The following is an 18,064-nucleotide window of genomic DNA, read 5'->3' on the forward strand; positions in this document are numbered from 1 at the left end:
ATGTGATATGTCAGATCTAATTTTAAAAGATTTTTTACTTTAGAGTAAAATTAGGAAGCCTTATGCAGGCAACATGTACATACTGTACATATGTATTAAAAATAGAATAATGAGATAGACTGCACATTAGACTGCACACATAAGTAAATACTGTATATGGGTTTTTGAAAAACAAAATAAAATAGGTGGGAATCTGTTCAAAATCTCTAAGTGACACCCTGTCTGTATTCTTTTAAACAGTTTGCTGAGACCATCTGTGAATAAAAGGTGGCAAGATGTTTCGTAAATCTAAAGTAACAGATGGGACGTCTGTGGGCCAAGGTAAGCAGCGAAGTGTGACTTCATTTAAAGTAAAAATGGTCCTTAACACATGTTCATTACATTGATAAATGGTTTCTTGTCTGCATTTTCAAAATTCACTAGGGACAATAAATTAAAGGTGACTCAGAATTGTGTATATCAAGAGTCAATGTTTTACACCTATAGTCACCTGTATCAGCACTGCAGTAATGTTAAATATTTAATGAGTGAGGCTGAGAGCTGCATTTTAGTGACAGTGCAGCTTTTATGCCCTGGGGGACTGTCATCCATCATGGCCTTAATAGATCCAATTTGGGTATGTGTCTAGAAAAACAAACATTAACACATAATTCGTTTTGATAGACAGCTGAAGTATGATTGTGTAAACAAGTAGAAAATAAATAAGCTCTGTTGTGTGTCCTCATAAACACTAAAAACATGCACAATAGATACCCAATATTAACCAATAACAAAGTAGGGACTGGGAATGGCATTTTTTCTCCCAACTTATTACAGATTTTATCCAATTATGTTATTTATCCTGAAGTAACTACTGAACAGTTTTGTAATATTATTACATCAAATTAAAAGGCTCATCTAGGATATCGATCCAATATCTGATATCTGATACTGGTATAGGTCCATCCCTACTATAAACCAGATAAGATGGAAATGGGTTTTGGAACTTACAAATAATTACAAGAATCTCAATGGCAGTCCATAGACGTAGATTTTAACTATTAGAAATATAACTGTATCCCTGTTATGTCCATACAGCATTCAAGTAATGAATAACTACAACAATGTCATCTAACAACTCTGAATATGACACTGATGATAACACTGAAGGTTGTTCAGTTTTAGAGAAAAAAAGCATTCCTTCAACATGAAGAGTCACCCAAAAATATTACTTTAGATATTTTTGATATATATATATATATATATTATTATTATTTATTTTTATTTTTTTTAGCATATTAACACCATGATAATACTGTACAATGAAATTAGGATACATCTGTGTGTGCTAATGACTGTAATTTGGTTTTATAAACTGGTAGCAATTAGCTACACTGTTACTGAGCCACACTAGGCCTCTCATGATGAGACATGTTGACGATACAGTACATGATAATATTGGAACAAATTTATGCCACTGACAAAATAAACATAAAGCAGAATTATCCCCAACAAACTATTTGAAATGTAGAATATGGTTAAAAACTGTAATAAATAAGTAGCAGATTGAAAGTTAGTAGGTAGTTTATATCTATAATGAGTCATAGAAGTTTATTTATTCAACTCTCCATAGTTCAAATTTAATCGCAGTACAGAAAAATAACAAAAAGTTCCCTACTAGTGCTTCCACCATATATTATATTGATATAGTATTTCTTGTGACAGGCCTAAGCCCCACAACTAGTTCACATACAATATTTACCACTATCTACAACTATACATCTTGAACCTTAATTTACTTAGTTCATTTTTTGGCCGTCACATTATCATTAAGATCCTCATCTCCATACTCTGTGCTCACATGTACTGTATGCTCTTTAATATATGCCTTATCAGGTCCTGATCCAGAGATTTTCAGTGGTACAGAAGGTATGCCGAGGGAATTGGATAGCTCATCATTGATTTCTTTTTTCATAACTCTGCATGAAAAATAGATTTGCTTCAGATTAATGCATACAAATATGTGTACGTGGATATGTAGATACATCACTACATATCTGTTACGCAGGTGTAAAATGTAACATGATTTGATTGATGAAGTTTCTTTGCAACTGCCGCATTTTATCATAAAATGTGGAAAACAAGGCCGCCAGTAACAAAATACATTCTAATATATTATGATTAGAATGTTCTTGAGCGTGGTTTATGTGTCACTTTGACAAAAAGACAGCACACCGCATATACTGTAAATTTCTTATTTCAAATATCTAGTGTTTGACTTTTGTTGTTTATTTGTTCATAACTTGACAGTGGGGTTCAAGAAAAAGTCAAGGGTCCCTGGAGTGATGATTACACAGTTTATTGAGACACTGCCAGAGGGAAAGAGCCACCCAGATTTCACTCGTAAGCCAATTGCTTTGACTATCCAAGAGGGTAAGTGAGAAACAATGGTAGCAGCACTTAAACCCAACATGATCCAGAGTACTTACTTTGATCTTTCTGTTTTTGTGTCTGTGCTCTCAGGGAAGTTTGCTTTTTTCAAAGCCATTGTCACTGGAGACCCAAAACCCACTGTGTCATGGACTCGGAATAATGGAAGCGTCGCTGATGAGTCAAGATACCAAACAAAATATGATCCAAACTCCAATGAGCATACATTTGAGGCAAGTAATTTCACCAAGATTCTGTGAAACTGAAATTCAGTATAAGAAGTTTTTTACCTTTGTGAGTGGTCAATAACAATTTTAATTTCAAGAAGTACTCACAGCGTACCTTCTAACATAATCTATAACTATGTAAATATTGAAAGGTTGATCTTATTTTTGCTGCTTTGTTCCATTTAATTATTTTATTTGATTCTTGGAAAATAACTTAGATTTTAAAATTATTTATACAAAAATATAGACATATATTTAAAAGTAAAAAAAATATCTAAAACATTTAAATAGGGTTAATGTTTCATTATTTTTATCCTAAATGTTCCAAATGTATCATCACAAACCAGCACTAACCCTGGTTTTGCTACTACAAAAAAAAAAAAATTACACTGACTGATACTGGGCTCTCGCCAACCAACTGTGATAAAACCCACTGAAATAAATATGATCAGCGGTAAAATGAAGACTGCATACGTATGTGCTGTTTGGAATCATCTCTTCTAATCGCATGTACCCAGAACGCTCGGAGTTGTGTGTCAGTGGGGAAATGATGAACGATGGTTGTAACTGTTGATTAGGCGAACATAACGGAACACCACAGTGACATGTAGAGAAAGAAAACTGGGCCTGGGAAGTTCTAATTGTTTGTGATGTAAGTGTGAATAGAGCCTATAAGATATCAATGGATTAAAGATATCATTACAAACTCCCCACTGGTATTATCTGTCTTTCTTGTAAATAGGCCAGTTAGAGAAGTCTATTAATTGTTGTTTGGAACAGATGCCTAATGTAAAGCCGGATCAAGCAGATACATACAAATGCATTGCCATAAATGAGTATGGGCAGGCCTTCGTCACAGTGATTCTGAATGTAATTGAAGGTAAGCGGAGCCGGGCAGAGTGATACTATCTTTCTTAAAGTGCTTCATAGTTTATAATCCACTTATCCTTCTTGATCAGCTCATCATCTTACATAAGTGCATAATTATAACAATATGTTCCCCTCTTCATGCTCTTAGTTGGTTTTAAAAAGGCAAAGGCTCCAGAACCAGCTCCAAATGCTACTGATGGGAATTTCAAGACTGTCCTTAGAAAGAGGTAAATCATTTCTGTACTTGAGTGTGGCACGTATACATTTGTACTGACTTTTAAAAGTATATTATATTTATTTTGTAGCAAGATCCGCCCCAAATCTGAGCAGACTGAAAAAAAGGAAGGAGAAATTGACCCTAAGTTTTGGGAGCTCCTGATGAGTGCTGACAAGAAGGACTATGAGAGCATCTGCGCAGAGTTTGGAGTCACAGACTTTCGTTGGATGCTCAAGAAACTGAATGAAATGAAAAAAGAAAGAGAAGAAGAACAGGCCACGGTTTGGCATTTACAACTGTTACAGAGATTCAAGTGAACAAGCAATGTTTTTCGATGATACACTGTTAAATGTATGTGTGTTCCACAGTTTGTAAAAAATCTGTCCAACCTGAAGCCAATTAGTGTTAATTCAGACGGCTGTGCATCCTTTGAGCTTGACATGGATCTGCTTGAACCAAGCAGCCACATTTATATTTACAAGGTAAATTTACTAAGTACTTTCCACAAACAGTAAAGTCAGATCAAACCTTTACTCAGAATGTTTAACTAGCAAAATAAAGACAAACAATAAAAATTACTTTAGCTCCAAATTTGAGTGCTAAATAATGAAAGCATAAAGTAAAAAAAAAAAAAAAAGTACAAAAATACTGCCTCAGAGGACAAACGGGATACAACATTATTTGACATTTGACATTACTCAAGGGTTATGAAACAAACATATAAACCAACAAGAATTAAAAGTATATATATTTATGTTTTATACCTTGGAATGTGAGTGCAGCTTAACCAGTAACAAGAGAAGTACTCACCTCACTTTGCTTTCATGTTCAACAGGATGGTGAGATGATCCCATACACAAAGGAGCTGGGAGAGAAGATGAAGCACAGCCTGAAACAAATAGGACGAAAATATGTATTTAGTATGAAGGACCTGCTGCCCGACGACGCTGGACTGTATCAGCTGGATGTGGAGGGAGTCACTATGTTCTCCACAGAATTCAAAGGTAGGTCTTCTGCCACCACATAATGACAAACTATACAGTAAGAATACCAGTTCTGATTTTTAATATGTGTTTCTAGTACCTATGGTGGATTTCTTGGTGAAGATTCAAGAAGTGAAAGCGATGGAGAGAGAAGATGCCGTTTTTGAATGTGTGCTATCGAACCCATTTTCAAAGATTAATTGGTTTGGTAAAAATTCGCCACTGGAGCAAGGAGAGAAATTTGATATTGAAGTTTCTGAAGACAAGCTCATTCACAGACTGGTGGTCAAAGACTGCGTGCTCACAGATAAAGGAATATACTCTGCCTGCGCCGGTATTAAGAGCTGCAATGCCTTTCTTCTGGTAGAACGTAAGATATCAACTTTTACTTTATGTTGAGTGAGTAAATGATTTGACATCACAGCGATCTTGACTAAATAAAGATGCACAAATTATAACACAGATATTTTCCACCCTTAACAAAGAACTAATCTGAGATAATCTAATTTCCCTCTAAGTGATCACAGAGTTATGCTTAATCACTGCCTAGCTCTAATTATTATTACAACAACCTCTCCTTTCTGTACAGCGGATAAGGGACCAGGGAAGAAAGAGAGGAAGACTACAAGAGCAGGAGGATCAGGTGTGGACCTGCAAAAGGTGGCTCAGGAGCAACAAGCTAAACTGGAACAACAGTATGAGGAACGTAAAGAAGTGATCAAAGCAGCCCAAGAAGCTGCAGCGGCTGCACCGCCACCTGAGCCGCCTAAAGGTGAGACATTATCCATCATGTTCAAATGATATTTATATTGTTGTAATAAAACAGACAATCAGTAATGGAAGAGGCACAACAAGTCAATGTGAGACCAAGTAAAAGATGTCATTTTTAAATTATTCTACCATTTTTGAGACCGAACATAAACCATCCACTCCAAACTATTGAGAGTAGTTTAAAGAAGAAGTATTATGCTTTTGTCAGGTATTAATTATTAAGTGAAATATAACTTTGACTTTGAGCTAATGATGAAAAAAACATTTAACTTGAGTAAAAGGTCATAGAGTCAATTACATTGTATACCCTCTTTAAGCAGAACATTTACCTTTGAATGAGAAAAGTACCAATTCAAAGAAGAAAAACTGAAATAATGAAAGCAAGTGTAGGGCCTCTGCTGACATCTATTTTCTCTCTTTTAGTATGAATATATAGTAGTATCTATTGGGCAGTAGAATCTACGTTTTGTCCTATTTTTTTAGTATGCGTAGCCCTTATAGCCTTAAACAGCACTGCTTGTATTTACTTTTGAGATGCATGATTGTCAATAGATCTTATTGTTTGATAGAAGCTGAGCCAGAGCCAAAAGCAGCTCCGGAGCCATCTGTTGGTGAGATGAAAAATACATTGCAGTAATTAGAAGTAGCTTCAGAGCAATGAAGTCAACTGTCTTAATGTATTCATGTCAGTATATTTGTTGTAATGTCCATGTATTATATAGTTATCTAACATTGTATGAAATGTGGGAAATATGTTGTCTCAGTCAGTGACTTGCACCTGTCTTGCTCATGTTGTCTTTGTGCTTTATGTAATATCTTTTTGCAGGTAATGTCTCAAAAGGTGACACTTTCAATTGCGTAAATAATTACTTAATACTTAGTTGTACACAAGTACCAGTATTTCTGCATAGAGACTAGCTGCTATGGAGCGTCTTGGTGAAAACATTAACATTTCCCTGGTTTTTGTTGTTGCTGTCTGCCCACTCAGCCGGAGAGGCCAACAGTTCTCCAAATCAACCTGAAGAAGCAGTGGGTGGTATGAAGGACGTGGATTATATTAACAGATTAAATAAGCATTTATTAAACATACAGCTGCATTTTACTGTTGAAATAACATAATTAACTCAAATTAACTTGTGCGAAAACAAAAACACAACTAAATAAACATTTAATTTCGAATTAAATGTAATGGTGAGTAAACAAACTTAACAGGATCCAAACAAGGAAATGTATAAATAAACTTTCCTTGCAATATGTTGCATGTTCTAAGTCTTGGTGCTGGCTTTTAATGTCACAGCATGCTGCTTTTTATATACAAAGTGGTTATGTAGTATAACTAGTTCCTTTGTACATAACATCATTACAAAATACACAAACATACTCAAAAATGAATATTGTAGAAAACATGAACGTTTGTCATTAGTTTCATTCACACAGAGCAAAGAAACAAAATATGGCCATTACAAGAAAAATATATTGACATTTAAAACAGATAAATTTGTGCGACTGAAACATAAATAATTCACGTTCATGTTTTTGACAACGTTCTATTTTTGGAGAAGTGCATTTACTGCACTGGTGTTTCATTCTCCATCATTGCATCACCAAAAACATAAGGTTTATCATTAAATGTATGTGTAACAGACAGTAACTTTGTTTTATGTTGTTTAGAGCTTAACATCACCGGTGAACTCTCTGACACTTATGCTCTTCGAGGAAACCCACTTGAATTAACAGTGACGATGAACGTTGAATGTGACGGCACCTGGTTCAAAGATGGAGAACCGGTAAAATACAACATTACATTACAACATTCACAATGCTGAGCAAAAAAATGTAGGTGTGTTTTAAACAGATGTAAGGTCAACACAGATTTGCTGTTTTAATATCCTTACATTCTTTTTTTCTTTTTTTTTTTTTTAAAGATTTGTATTTTTCATTAATTGTTTGTGCATAAAATGTCTATTGTTTCGCTTTATTTGTACAGTTATCCTCTGGTGGTGGTATCACTATATTCAAAGAGGGACTGGCCCATAAAATACGGATTGCTAGCTGCCAAGATGATGACTCAGGAGTTTATCGATTTGTTACAGGAGAACTGAGTACGCAAGGAAAGGTCACAGTGGGAGGTAATCTTTACACTGGACTATAAATGAAAAAAAACAAAAAAACAAAAAACAATGTTATTACTAATAAACTAATTTCTTTGTTTTACTATTTTCAAGATGTACCTGAATTTGACCCAGATGAGCTTCATAAATTCTCCAAGCCTGTGGTGGTCCGTGTGGGTCAGAACGCAGCCTTTAAGATGCCCTTCCCGCCGCAGGAGGGACTGGTGGTCAGTTGGTTCAAGGATGGCACCGAAGTCAAAGATGGCGGCGGAGTGAAGATCGTCAGGGAGCCCAACCACAGTCGACTGCTTTTCAAAGACTGCCTTAGAACTGATGCAGGAGAAATCAAAATCCAGCTTAAAAACCCTTTTGGGGCAATAGAGGCAACATCTCGGCTTATTGTATTAGGTACGACATAGTGCAAGTTATGTCATGTAATTAAAGGTACTGTATGTAACCTCCAGGAGAAGGGTTATCATCTGCTTGTATACACCTAGATGTTATTGCCTTGTCTACAATGTTCCTCAGTATGGCATTAAACTTGATCTTGATGGAGACAAGCAGGTGACACCACCAAGTTACAGATCAGATCTGTGAAGAGGCGACCCTGACTCACAGTTAGAATGCATGTAGTTTCAAGCAAAAAAAATACTTGAAATTGAAGACATACATACACAACCACTGAGTGTTGAGTGAATGAATAATGAACTGTAAAGTGCTTTATCTTGAAAGGCGCTATATAAATGCAATGATTAATTAATTAATTAACATACAAAATATCTAACATAAATGCTATACTGAGTACCATTCCAAGCAAAGCAATAACATCTCCATGGGGGCAAGCAGGTAGAGGACCCCTCAAGAGAAAAATGGTATCGTGCACTTTTAATTATTCAATTGAAATGTGGGCCAAAGTGCTAAAATATATAAAGTTTAACATGACTAAGTAAGAAAATCATCCAAAAGACCCCAATTGTCTGGAATGTTTGACAATCACAGGCCTATTTGTAATTTTTGTCATTCCTAAAAATGAAAGAAAAAGAGAAAAAATCTCTAGGGTTTACTAAAAAGTAAACTCAATTCAATTTGATGTAGATAAATGCAGTAAACAGAAAAATAAGAATGAAAAATCACATCAGAGCAAACTATGATTACTTGTTTTGAGAAAGAAGAGGCATAAATCTTTGCCCTGCAGCTGTTCCCAAATGAAACTGTCACTTACAATAGAAGAGCTGTCATAACGCCCCTAATTAATTGTTGTATCAGATCGTCCCGGACCACCCGAGGGCCCCGTGGAGACTGTGGAAACCACCTCCACTGTGATCGAAATTAAATGGAACCCCCCGAAAGACGACGGTGGCTCACCGGTGACAAACTACATCATTGAGCGCCAACCCAACTGGCAGAGTCTGTGGACCAAACTGGGGGACGTCACTGCTGACAGAACCACCTTCAGAGACAGAAATGTGACTCATGGAAAAAAATACAACTACCGCATCTACGCCGAGAACCCCGAGGGCATAAGCGACCCACTAGAGTCAGATGACAGTATCATGGCAGGAGTACTGAGTGAGTCTTGAAAATAGGTGAAACCATTCACCATAAAGCCTCCTAATGGCTCTGAAGTACTTTTTTCAATTTTAGTGTATTAGAATTAGAAGATACAATTTTTATGAACTCTCAACTTCATAAGAATCCTTACTAGGGCTGCGTGATATTAAAAAGTATTGCAATATGTGAGATGGCAGCTAAGTACTGCTTATATTAATGATTTTTTTTTTTTTTGCTATACCAACTACTGCAAATTTTGTAATGTTAATAATTTTGTGATATCCTGGGCAGCTCTGACTCTGACATTGACTTAAAGTAGAAATGTACATGTAGCAGAGGAACACATAATAATACATTCTATTTACATTATTGTCTGCTATGTGAACAAACCTGTTTTCCTCTTCAGTCCTCTCTGGTCCTCCTGGAGCCCCTCAAATCGTGAGTGCCTCCAAGACATGCATCCATCTGACCTGGACCCCCCCTGAGGACACACGGGGAGTGCCCATTGTGGGGTACCTGCTGGAGAAAAGGAAGAAAGACACCAATCAGTGGGTCGCCATCAATGCAGTCAATGAGCCAATTGAAGGTACAATATACAGTACACTGCATTAAAGCCATGCTTGTTTTCTTTTGGGCAATAGTTAAATAGAAAGAAATTTAACAGATGATGGAAAAATAACTGTATTCATGACTTTATTGCTATATCTTTTTATTATATTATCTATATATCTGTTTATTATATTATGTAAGATACTTTTTAAGTTTTTTTAAGTTTTTGAATTGGAACTAGTTAGTGAAAGCACAATGATCATATATAGCTGGAACCAACCTGCATCTAGATAACAAAGACTTCTATAAACAAAGGTTCTGGTTGCCATCATCCAAAAACCCAGTTTGACATGGCTTCTGGCACAAGGTTTCAAGAAAGCATTATTTTCGTCTCATGTTCTCGATGAACCGTTTGTACAATGTACCCTTTACAGCCCTCACAGGTGATAACTGGACTCAAAGAAAGTAAATAACAATCCAACTACAAGCTGCAACTGCTGCTCCCTCCCTGCTCCCTACCTAACTATTGGATTTGTTATTGGATTTGTAATATGAAAATACCCTACAGTTTTGATGTACAGTATATAATGAATATGACATACTTCTTGTTTTAGACATAAAATGTGCAGTGAAAGACGTCACCGAAGGGAGTGAATATCAGTTTAGAGTATCAGCAATTAACGAGTCAGGTGCTGGAGACCCAAGCCCCCCTTCGGAAATGGTCTGTGCCAAGAATCCCAACAGTAAGTAATTGTGCCTTACTTGTAATATAATCATGGTTAGCCTGGTCAACATAACATTTTCTATTCAATCCTACAGTGAGACCACATTTCAAAGATCCAGAAGATTTCATGGTCGTCAGAGCGGGCAACTCAGTTCGGATCAAAATTAATTATGAGGTATGAAACATAATAACTGTAATTAAACTTGTAGCTCTCTGCTCTTTCGCTGAACTTTTGTTTCTGGTGTTGTTTTGTCTAGGCTGAACCTCCTCCTCAAATCACCTGGCTAAAGGACGATGAGCCCATATCTCCGTGGATTAATGTTATCAATACAGAAGGGCTGTCTCAGCTTGTTATTCCATCGTCAAAGCGCTCCGATTCAGCTGTGTACACAATCATAGCCAAAAACTCAGTGGGAGAGGCTTCCTTTGATATTGAAGTTAGAGTCACAGGTAATTAAAAGTTCAGTACAGTAAAATATGAATTGAATTAATTGCTTAAAAGATAAATAAAACAAAAAGGCCAGAAGGACAGAAAACAGTTCACATCATGCCCAACAAAATGCCATGTGCAGATAACATCTTATTTAATTTTCTTTATTTCGAAATAGCCAGAGCAAATATTGTTTAGTCCAGGATATCAGGCATATAGTAAATATCAAAGAAGTTTGATTCAGAAGTCACATTCTTGACCCTGTTACACAATGGTAACAGTGAAACTATTAAAACATTTGATTTGGCTCTATAATAAATACAGACACTCTTTGGTTTCTGGACCACACACAACTAAATAAAAATATAAATGTTTGGCAGATGAACCTAAGAGCCCTGGCCCAGTGGAGATAGAGCAGACAGTGCATGGGAAACTGCTGATCTCGTGGGCACCCTCACCTGACCAGGAGCTGGATGACCGCCTGTACTACGTAGTGTCCCAGTGCGACTCAAACAACCGCATGTGGAAGAATGTGGCCGACCGTCTCTTCACCAACAGCTACACGGCCATCAACATCAACCCTGGCGTCGAGTACCGCTTTAGGATCTTTGCCAAGAATGACATGGGCCTCTCCGATCCATCCCATTCTCCTCCTTGGGGAGTGAACAACAACAGAAGTGCGTTAGAGTTTGTCACAAGGCCTTTGAACGTCTCCCAGAAGTCATAGACAATCTGAAAGAATTGGTATGAGAGGCTAGTATTTACACTGCTCTGAACTAGAATAGTCCTGCCTAAGGGAGGAGTTATACCTCCTATTATAAAAGAGAGCAACAAATGTTTGATTAAGGCATAACCATCCTCCTCCTGTTTACAATAGACCTTGGTCAAATGAGGATTTAGCCTAGTCAAATGCCAACTAGGAACTTAGCAGCGGTGAGGGAAAAGCCATCAGAGAGAGGAGGAATCATCCATAACACAACTAGCAGGTAAGCAAAGGAAGATTCAGGTATAACCCCTCCCTTAGGGAAGGACTAATCTTGCTCAGGGCACTATTAATTCTGGCTTCTCAGACCAGTTGTTTCAGAGAAAAAATGACTTCCAGCTGGCAGTCAAAGCATCACAATTACAAAAGGAGGGTCCAGTTTTAAACAATAAACTCCTCCAATTTCCTACTCATTTTAATACAGCAAAGCAAACATTATCAGCATGGTTGTGCACGTAATTTGAAAAATCCTTTTATTTCTTGTATATTTTCTGTTTTATCTAGTTCCTATTCCGGCAAATGGACTGAATTCAACAGAAGTGAGCTTTGAGAGGCCACCCTCCATCTTGGTCCCTCTCAAAGTCCATACACCACCCAAGGGTTACCAGCTTTTCATGACATGTGCAGTACGAGGATGCCCCACCCCCAACATCTCCTGGTACTTGGACAACATCTGCATCAACTCTGATAACCACTACTACATGACCAACTCTTTCGGCGTCTGCTCCCTGTACATTCTCCGAGTCCGGCCCAAAGACAGTGGGGAGTACAAAGTGGTGGCTGTCAACTCGTTTGGACAGGCAGAGTGCTCCACTAAACTCATAGTTAAAGGTAAGATTTACAACTTCAAAACAGAAACAGGTCTACTGACTTTTTTATTGCTAAATTCGATTTTTCAAAAATTGCATAAGTGAAGGTGTGCAGAGATAGAGGGGAGGTGAAAACTGACCATTTCTAAACACATTTTCCTCAAATGCAAGACAATACAGTGTTACTTAACCATGCATGAATCACACAAAATACAACATGCTAAACTACTGATGAGTGAAAATTATTATTCTAACGTGATTAAAAGTTTATATTGTGTCCTTTAACATCTCAAACTGCTAGTCTCTGATTTGATCTCATTCTTTGAGGTCTGAGGGCAAAGGTCAGATGCTTTGTCTGCTAGTTTCTACAGGAACTTGCACTTGGCTTGCAACAATTAAAACCAAATTTTCTTTTGAATTCATTATTTGTATTAAAAAATATGGAATTAAATAAAGAAAATTTCAAAAGTCAAATAATTCTGTACATCTGAACACAATGTGGGACACAGTAACAGTGACAGTTTCAGTATATTATAAATATATTATGCAAAATTGAGAGCTTGTTCCTTTCTGATTTACCCACTCAAAGCAATATTTGCAATGATGCAGTCATGCATGTTTACATGATCTTTATTTGCTTACAATCAAGACACCACTGCTCCAAAAAATTCCATTTTACGCAACCCATTAATACATGGCCACTCATTTAAAAAATCTCATGTACCAATCAGCAGTGTGGCATAGCAAGTTTGATTTTTTATTTTATTTTTTTAAATTTTTGAATAATCTGCAGTTTGCTGCCCTGAAGTGTAGCTATCCATAGACGGGGCCGTCAGCATGGTCCAGCAGTGCAGTACTTTGTTGTGAATGATGACATACTTTAAAGGGGCAGACAGAAATCAGCTTCTCAGTTTTCAGGAAGTCAGCTGATGTGTGACTTGAATTACACAAGCAACAATTTCTGATTTAACATTTTTTACCTCCTACAGAATAAGATTATTTTTCAAGCAATGAAGAGCAGATGGAAATAGAAGAAGTGCTTTGAGACTGAACAAACTGATTGAAGATACTTTTTTTTTTAATGGGAAAAGAAATTAAACTGGTAAAAATAATGGCTAATATCAAAAGTATCTTAAGTGGGTGGAAAATTGAGAGTTTTTGCAAGTTTATTATTGTGTGAAGCCATTTTGGTAATTTCACATTTCGCTGGTAAATACAAATGTCTTTTGAAAGTGTACTAATTACATGCAGTAAAGAAGTAATCGTAACATTTTATTTAAAATACAATAAAAATAAAGATTTCTGTACATTTTGTGTCTGTCAAATTACATGCAGTGATTTTTTGGCTCTTGTCCCAACATAGTGCATCTTTAAAGGCAAAAGCATGTTCAAAGAAGAGTGTGTAGAGGACACATACAGTGCAAGATTGACACACTTTTCATGGCCTATAAAAAAAACCCCAGCAAATTCCATTTACTATAATTTCCATCACACATGAAGAGCAGCTAACCACAGCTCCTCATCTCCATCAGAGGCATTATTATCATTGGCCCCGCATCAGGGAAGTATGATTTTGAGTGACATTTCCAGGCCTCAGCTGCTTCTACGTTTGTGCCAGGGGCGTCTGCCATTGCCTAGAGGTTTAGCCCTGACAGAGAAACATGCTCTGTGAGGGTAAGGTGAAGGGGAGACCATGAAATCTATGGTTATTCTCAAACCACAGACAGACGTGAGTTGTACTTCATTACATTTACAAAAATGCATTTGCTTAACTTTTAATAAAACTGCTCTCCTTGGAATAGTTTTCTTAAGACAGTGCCTTGAGTAAGAATACTGAATAATACTACAAATAAAGAATTAGTCTTACAGTTACTATTGACAAAGATTTTTTGTCAAATACATTAAATGATTTGAACAGTTCTTGCATTGCTTCTTTAGATATTATTCTGTTTTTCAAATGTGTGTGGTCTGTCCTTTAAAAATACCAAATTTTATGTATTATAAGGTTTTGTCCTTATTCTGTTAACTTCAAATTATAAATCTGATGTTATGTCTAGAAAGTTACACTTACAAATAGTTTTCCAAACACTTTAAATTTAGTCCAGTTCTTTGGATCACTACTTGCACATATTTTAAAGTAATGGTAGGCTACTCTTACTTAAAAACAATTTTTAGCTCTTCTGCGCACTGACAGAGCACGCACAAGAAACAGTGTTATCCACAGAGACAGTAAACAAGGAGTGGGCTGATCAGGCCCATGGTCAGTGGGAACACGTCAGAGAGGTGTCAATGACTGCGTTAATAGCAGCCTGTACCGCGGCACCAGACTGTCTGACATACACACAATACCAAGATTATTTTTACCCTACAGAAACGGTGAAAAACAAAGTGATGGTAGAGGTGCTAAAAATGCTCCCATTGAACTAAAGTAAAATTGCTTTAAGTCGAAGGAAAAAGAAGGCATCCAAATTACATGAAAAAGCCAAGTGAATATGTGAAACATGAATATTAAAATTGGTAATGATAACACTGCCACTGTCAGGTTCACTGTCTGTAATTGTTCCTGTTCAAAGCTCATATGCAATGACATTTGTACTGCCAGTAAATCTATCCCACTTTTTGGATTTCAGTATTGATTTCATGAACATCAACAAAACTTTTCATCAGTACTGTTTAACACAAAAACAGCCCAATTTATTCCCCCAGAGTTTGACCTTTGCTCCAAACCACAGGATTGACTGTAGACTTCTCAATAAAAAAGCATATCATTCATTATTAGAAATGACTGAGTCAGTAGCACTTCAAATTCTCCTAATTGCCAAGCCCTAAATGGTTAATATTGTTGGAGTATATTTGGTTATGTTTAGCTTTGACTTCATGCAGGCTGCTTCTTCTCACAATAGACAGTAGAAATTCGTGCAATTGTCTTACATGATTTGCATACAGTCCTAGTACTTTTACTGAGAACCTTCTTTAAAAATAACTCATGTGGATTATCAGTTAAGCCCCATGACGAATACACTTACAGAAATAGTGTTGGTTGTTTATATGGGCTCTGGTCCTGTCTCTTTCCAAAATACTGTAAAATCTTATAGAGGATAGGATTTCTGATCTGTTCCCATTTCATAAGCCCTGACACCTGCTACAGTCTTGCAGCTCATACTAGACTGGACAAGGTGCAAACTCTACAAGTGTCCCTCATCACACCAATGACACTCCAGTTTATTTTCACTTTTCTGTTCTTTGAGCTCAGCCCTACTGGTTGACCTTATTTTCTCGGACTGTTCCCAAACCTTTAAGTAGAGAGCCTATTGTCTTAAATATGTTCTATGTACATTTTCTGGTGGAGTACAGTTGCACAATTTGGGAAAAATATTGAACTGCAATTGTTTGGGACAAGTATTAAGATTGGATGTGATGTTTTAAAAATAGGGTTCTGTTCAAAGTTCACATTTTAAGTGCATCCAGCAGAACTGACAAAAGAACTGTCAAACTAATAATGCATGAATCACATTTTAGAGATCTAAACAGGGTTAAGGTTAGCATTTCTTTTTGCAAGTATAAGGATATTTTTATATTTGTGGAGGAAATTGCAGTACTTGCAGCCTTTGTGAATAGCTAATTGCGTTCATTCAAATTGCATTGTTGAATCAATTGTGATTAATCTTGCAGAGCTACCATGGAAATGTTACTGCTTTTCCTGGAATTTTCTACAGTATGACATTAGATTTAATTATCATCTTAGAGACAAGCATGTTACACCAGTTACTGGTAAGATCTGTGGGGATCACAGAATGCATTTTCCAAGGCATTACAGAGCAATAAAAAATACCTTTAGCTGAATGGATGCAAGAGAGATATGTTTAAAGCCATACTGTGCAATATTCCAGGCAAATCAATGACACCTCTTCTGAGTCAAGCAGGTGGCAGATGCTCTCCAGAAAAGTTACATATTGCACCTTTAACTTTGCTGTAAGTGCAACTACTCAGTTATGTGGTTCAGAATATCAATGTGAATCACACCAAACTGCAGTTAAATTTGTGTTTTTATTAACATTATATGTAATTTATAAATAAAACTTTTCATATACTTCCTTTGGCCTTTATGCTGCACGTGTCTCCAGTAAAGCAGAAATGTGATTAGGTGTCCAAAAATACCAGACTCTGACAGACGGTAAATGGCCTATAAGATCACCTTTGCTATTTAAAAAGTGACAGCAATAAAGATAGCAAACTGGCTAACCTGACGTTTAATGTCATTCATGAACTGAAAGTGAAAGTTTTGTGTAAAAAACACTGTATTCCACTATGAGCCTGATGATATATAATCAATCATCAGTAATACAAAAATAAGTGAAAGTGAAACTTCAAATCAAAATCTTAACACACTGCAGACATTTAAACTGCTTTGATCAAAACAAGACCAAAAAGACATACATCAAATTTGTTTTTCTATTTGTTCATTGTTTATGTTTAGCAATTGTAGGACAAATTTAGATAAGCTTCCCACAACCCACAATATTAGTGCAACCTCTTTTTCACTGAGGTGGAGTTCGAGCAGGATCCTCGGAGTTGCTTGTGATTTTATTAATTATCTACATTTACAACATAAAACACATACAAAAAAAACGTATCCACAGTACTTAACATTTTTCCTTTGCAGCATCTACACAAAATGCTAAACTGCGTCAGTAGAGTACACATTCATTTGCCTGTGTTACAGATGTGCAAGCATGGTGTGGATGTAAAGAGCTTACCTTCAGGTCAGAGATCTCTTGCAGTTATGTATCAGCCTTCCTTTATGAGGTCGAGGTGACTATTCAAACTGTCGAGATAATTCGTGCTAGTTTAACCTCTGACAATGTCAACTCAAAAAGATGCTGCAGGCTATGAGTGCCACACGTCACTCCATCACAGCCACTATCTTTTTATAATGCCATGAGTTCAGCCAGCGCTGTCGGCATGTTGAGAGAAACTTTGTCCACTAATTGGAACGGGCAATGCATCACGAAGTTGAGATTGTTTTACTGAATAAAAGCTCTCAGATGAGTTTTTATGGTCCTATAAAATCTGCAGCAGTGTTATCGTATTACTGGGGACATTAAGTAGCTGCCAATAGATTGCGTTTTTGTTTTAAACTTAACTTTGATGAAATGGTACTCTATTCATCTTACTGCTATTGCTATAAAAAGTTTCAACTACATCGAATGGTGTTTATAAACAACAGACTGGGGCCAAAATACTTCCTTAACAAATCATAATGGAAAATATTATGTGTTGTCTGGTGACTTCATATTGTCAACACTGGACAACTGGCTTGATACATCCCAATAGCAGATTGAATGATGGGTCATAATGTATTTCCAGTTCTGAGTGCTAAGTGATCGCTTTCATGGGGATAAGTAAGAGGAACCTCCAACCTTAGCACGGACATAGTATGGGTATATCTCTCCCATGTAAGGGTTCTCATCCACTCCCGAATTTTATTACCGAACAAAAAGGGGAGTCTCCTTTTTCAAATCAGAGAGATACAGTGAAGAGCTCAGGAGGGATTGCTGAATGTAAACTGTGGGGATAACTGGTAAGTATACTCATTATTTATTTGATTAAAATGTTTTGAAATGTTTTACTTCAAAAATAGATAGACATG

At 36.6% G+C, this 18,064-nt stretch overlaps 1 protein-coding gene across 1 annotated transcript; it reads left to right on the forward strand.

The window, feature by feature from the left end:
* Positions 1-275: 275 nt before the first annotated feature.
* LOC110174402 (immunoglobulin-like and fibronectin type III domain-containing protein 1) lies at positions 276-13,721 on the forward strand. The gene is made up of 22 exons (XM_055160693.1): positions 276-321; positions 2,290-2,412; positions 2,503-2,642; positions 3,417-3,516; positions 3,655-3,733; positions 3,812-4,004; positions 4,092-4,205; positions 4,559-4,727; positions 4,804-5,076; positions 5,296-5,478; positions 6,047-6,088; positions 7,149-7,264; positions 7,465-7,606; positions 7,703-7,996; positions 8,855-9,157; positions 9,546-9,725; positions 10,303-10,431; positions 10,508-10,587; positions 10,670-10,862; positions 11,223-11,519; positions 12,110-12,436; positions 13,404-13,721. The coding sequence occupies exons 1-22, from the start codon at positions 276-278 to the stop codon at positions 13,406-13,408; spliced, it is 3,528 nt and encodes a 1,175-aa protein (XP_055016668.1). The 3' UTR covers positions 13,409-13,721.
* Positions 13,722-18,064: the final 4,343 nt, after the last annotated feature.

Source organism: Boleophthalmus pectinirostris, unplaced genomic scaffold (assembly GCF_026225935.1).
Source record: "Boleophthalmus pectinirostris isolate CB_2022bp ecotype Guang Dong unplaced genomic scaffold, ASM2622593v1 HiC_scaffold_3, whole genome shotgun sequence".
Classification (NCBI taxonomy): Eukaryota; Metazoa; Chordata; class Actinopteri; order Gobiiformes; family Gobiidae; genus Boleophthalmus; species Boleophthalmus pectinirostris.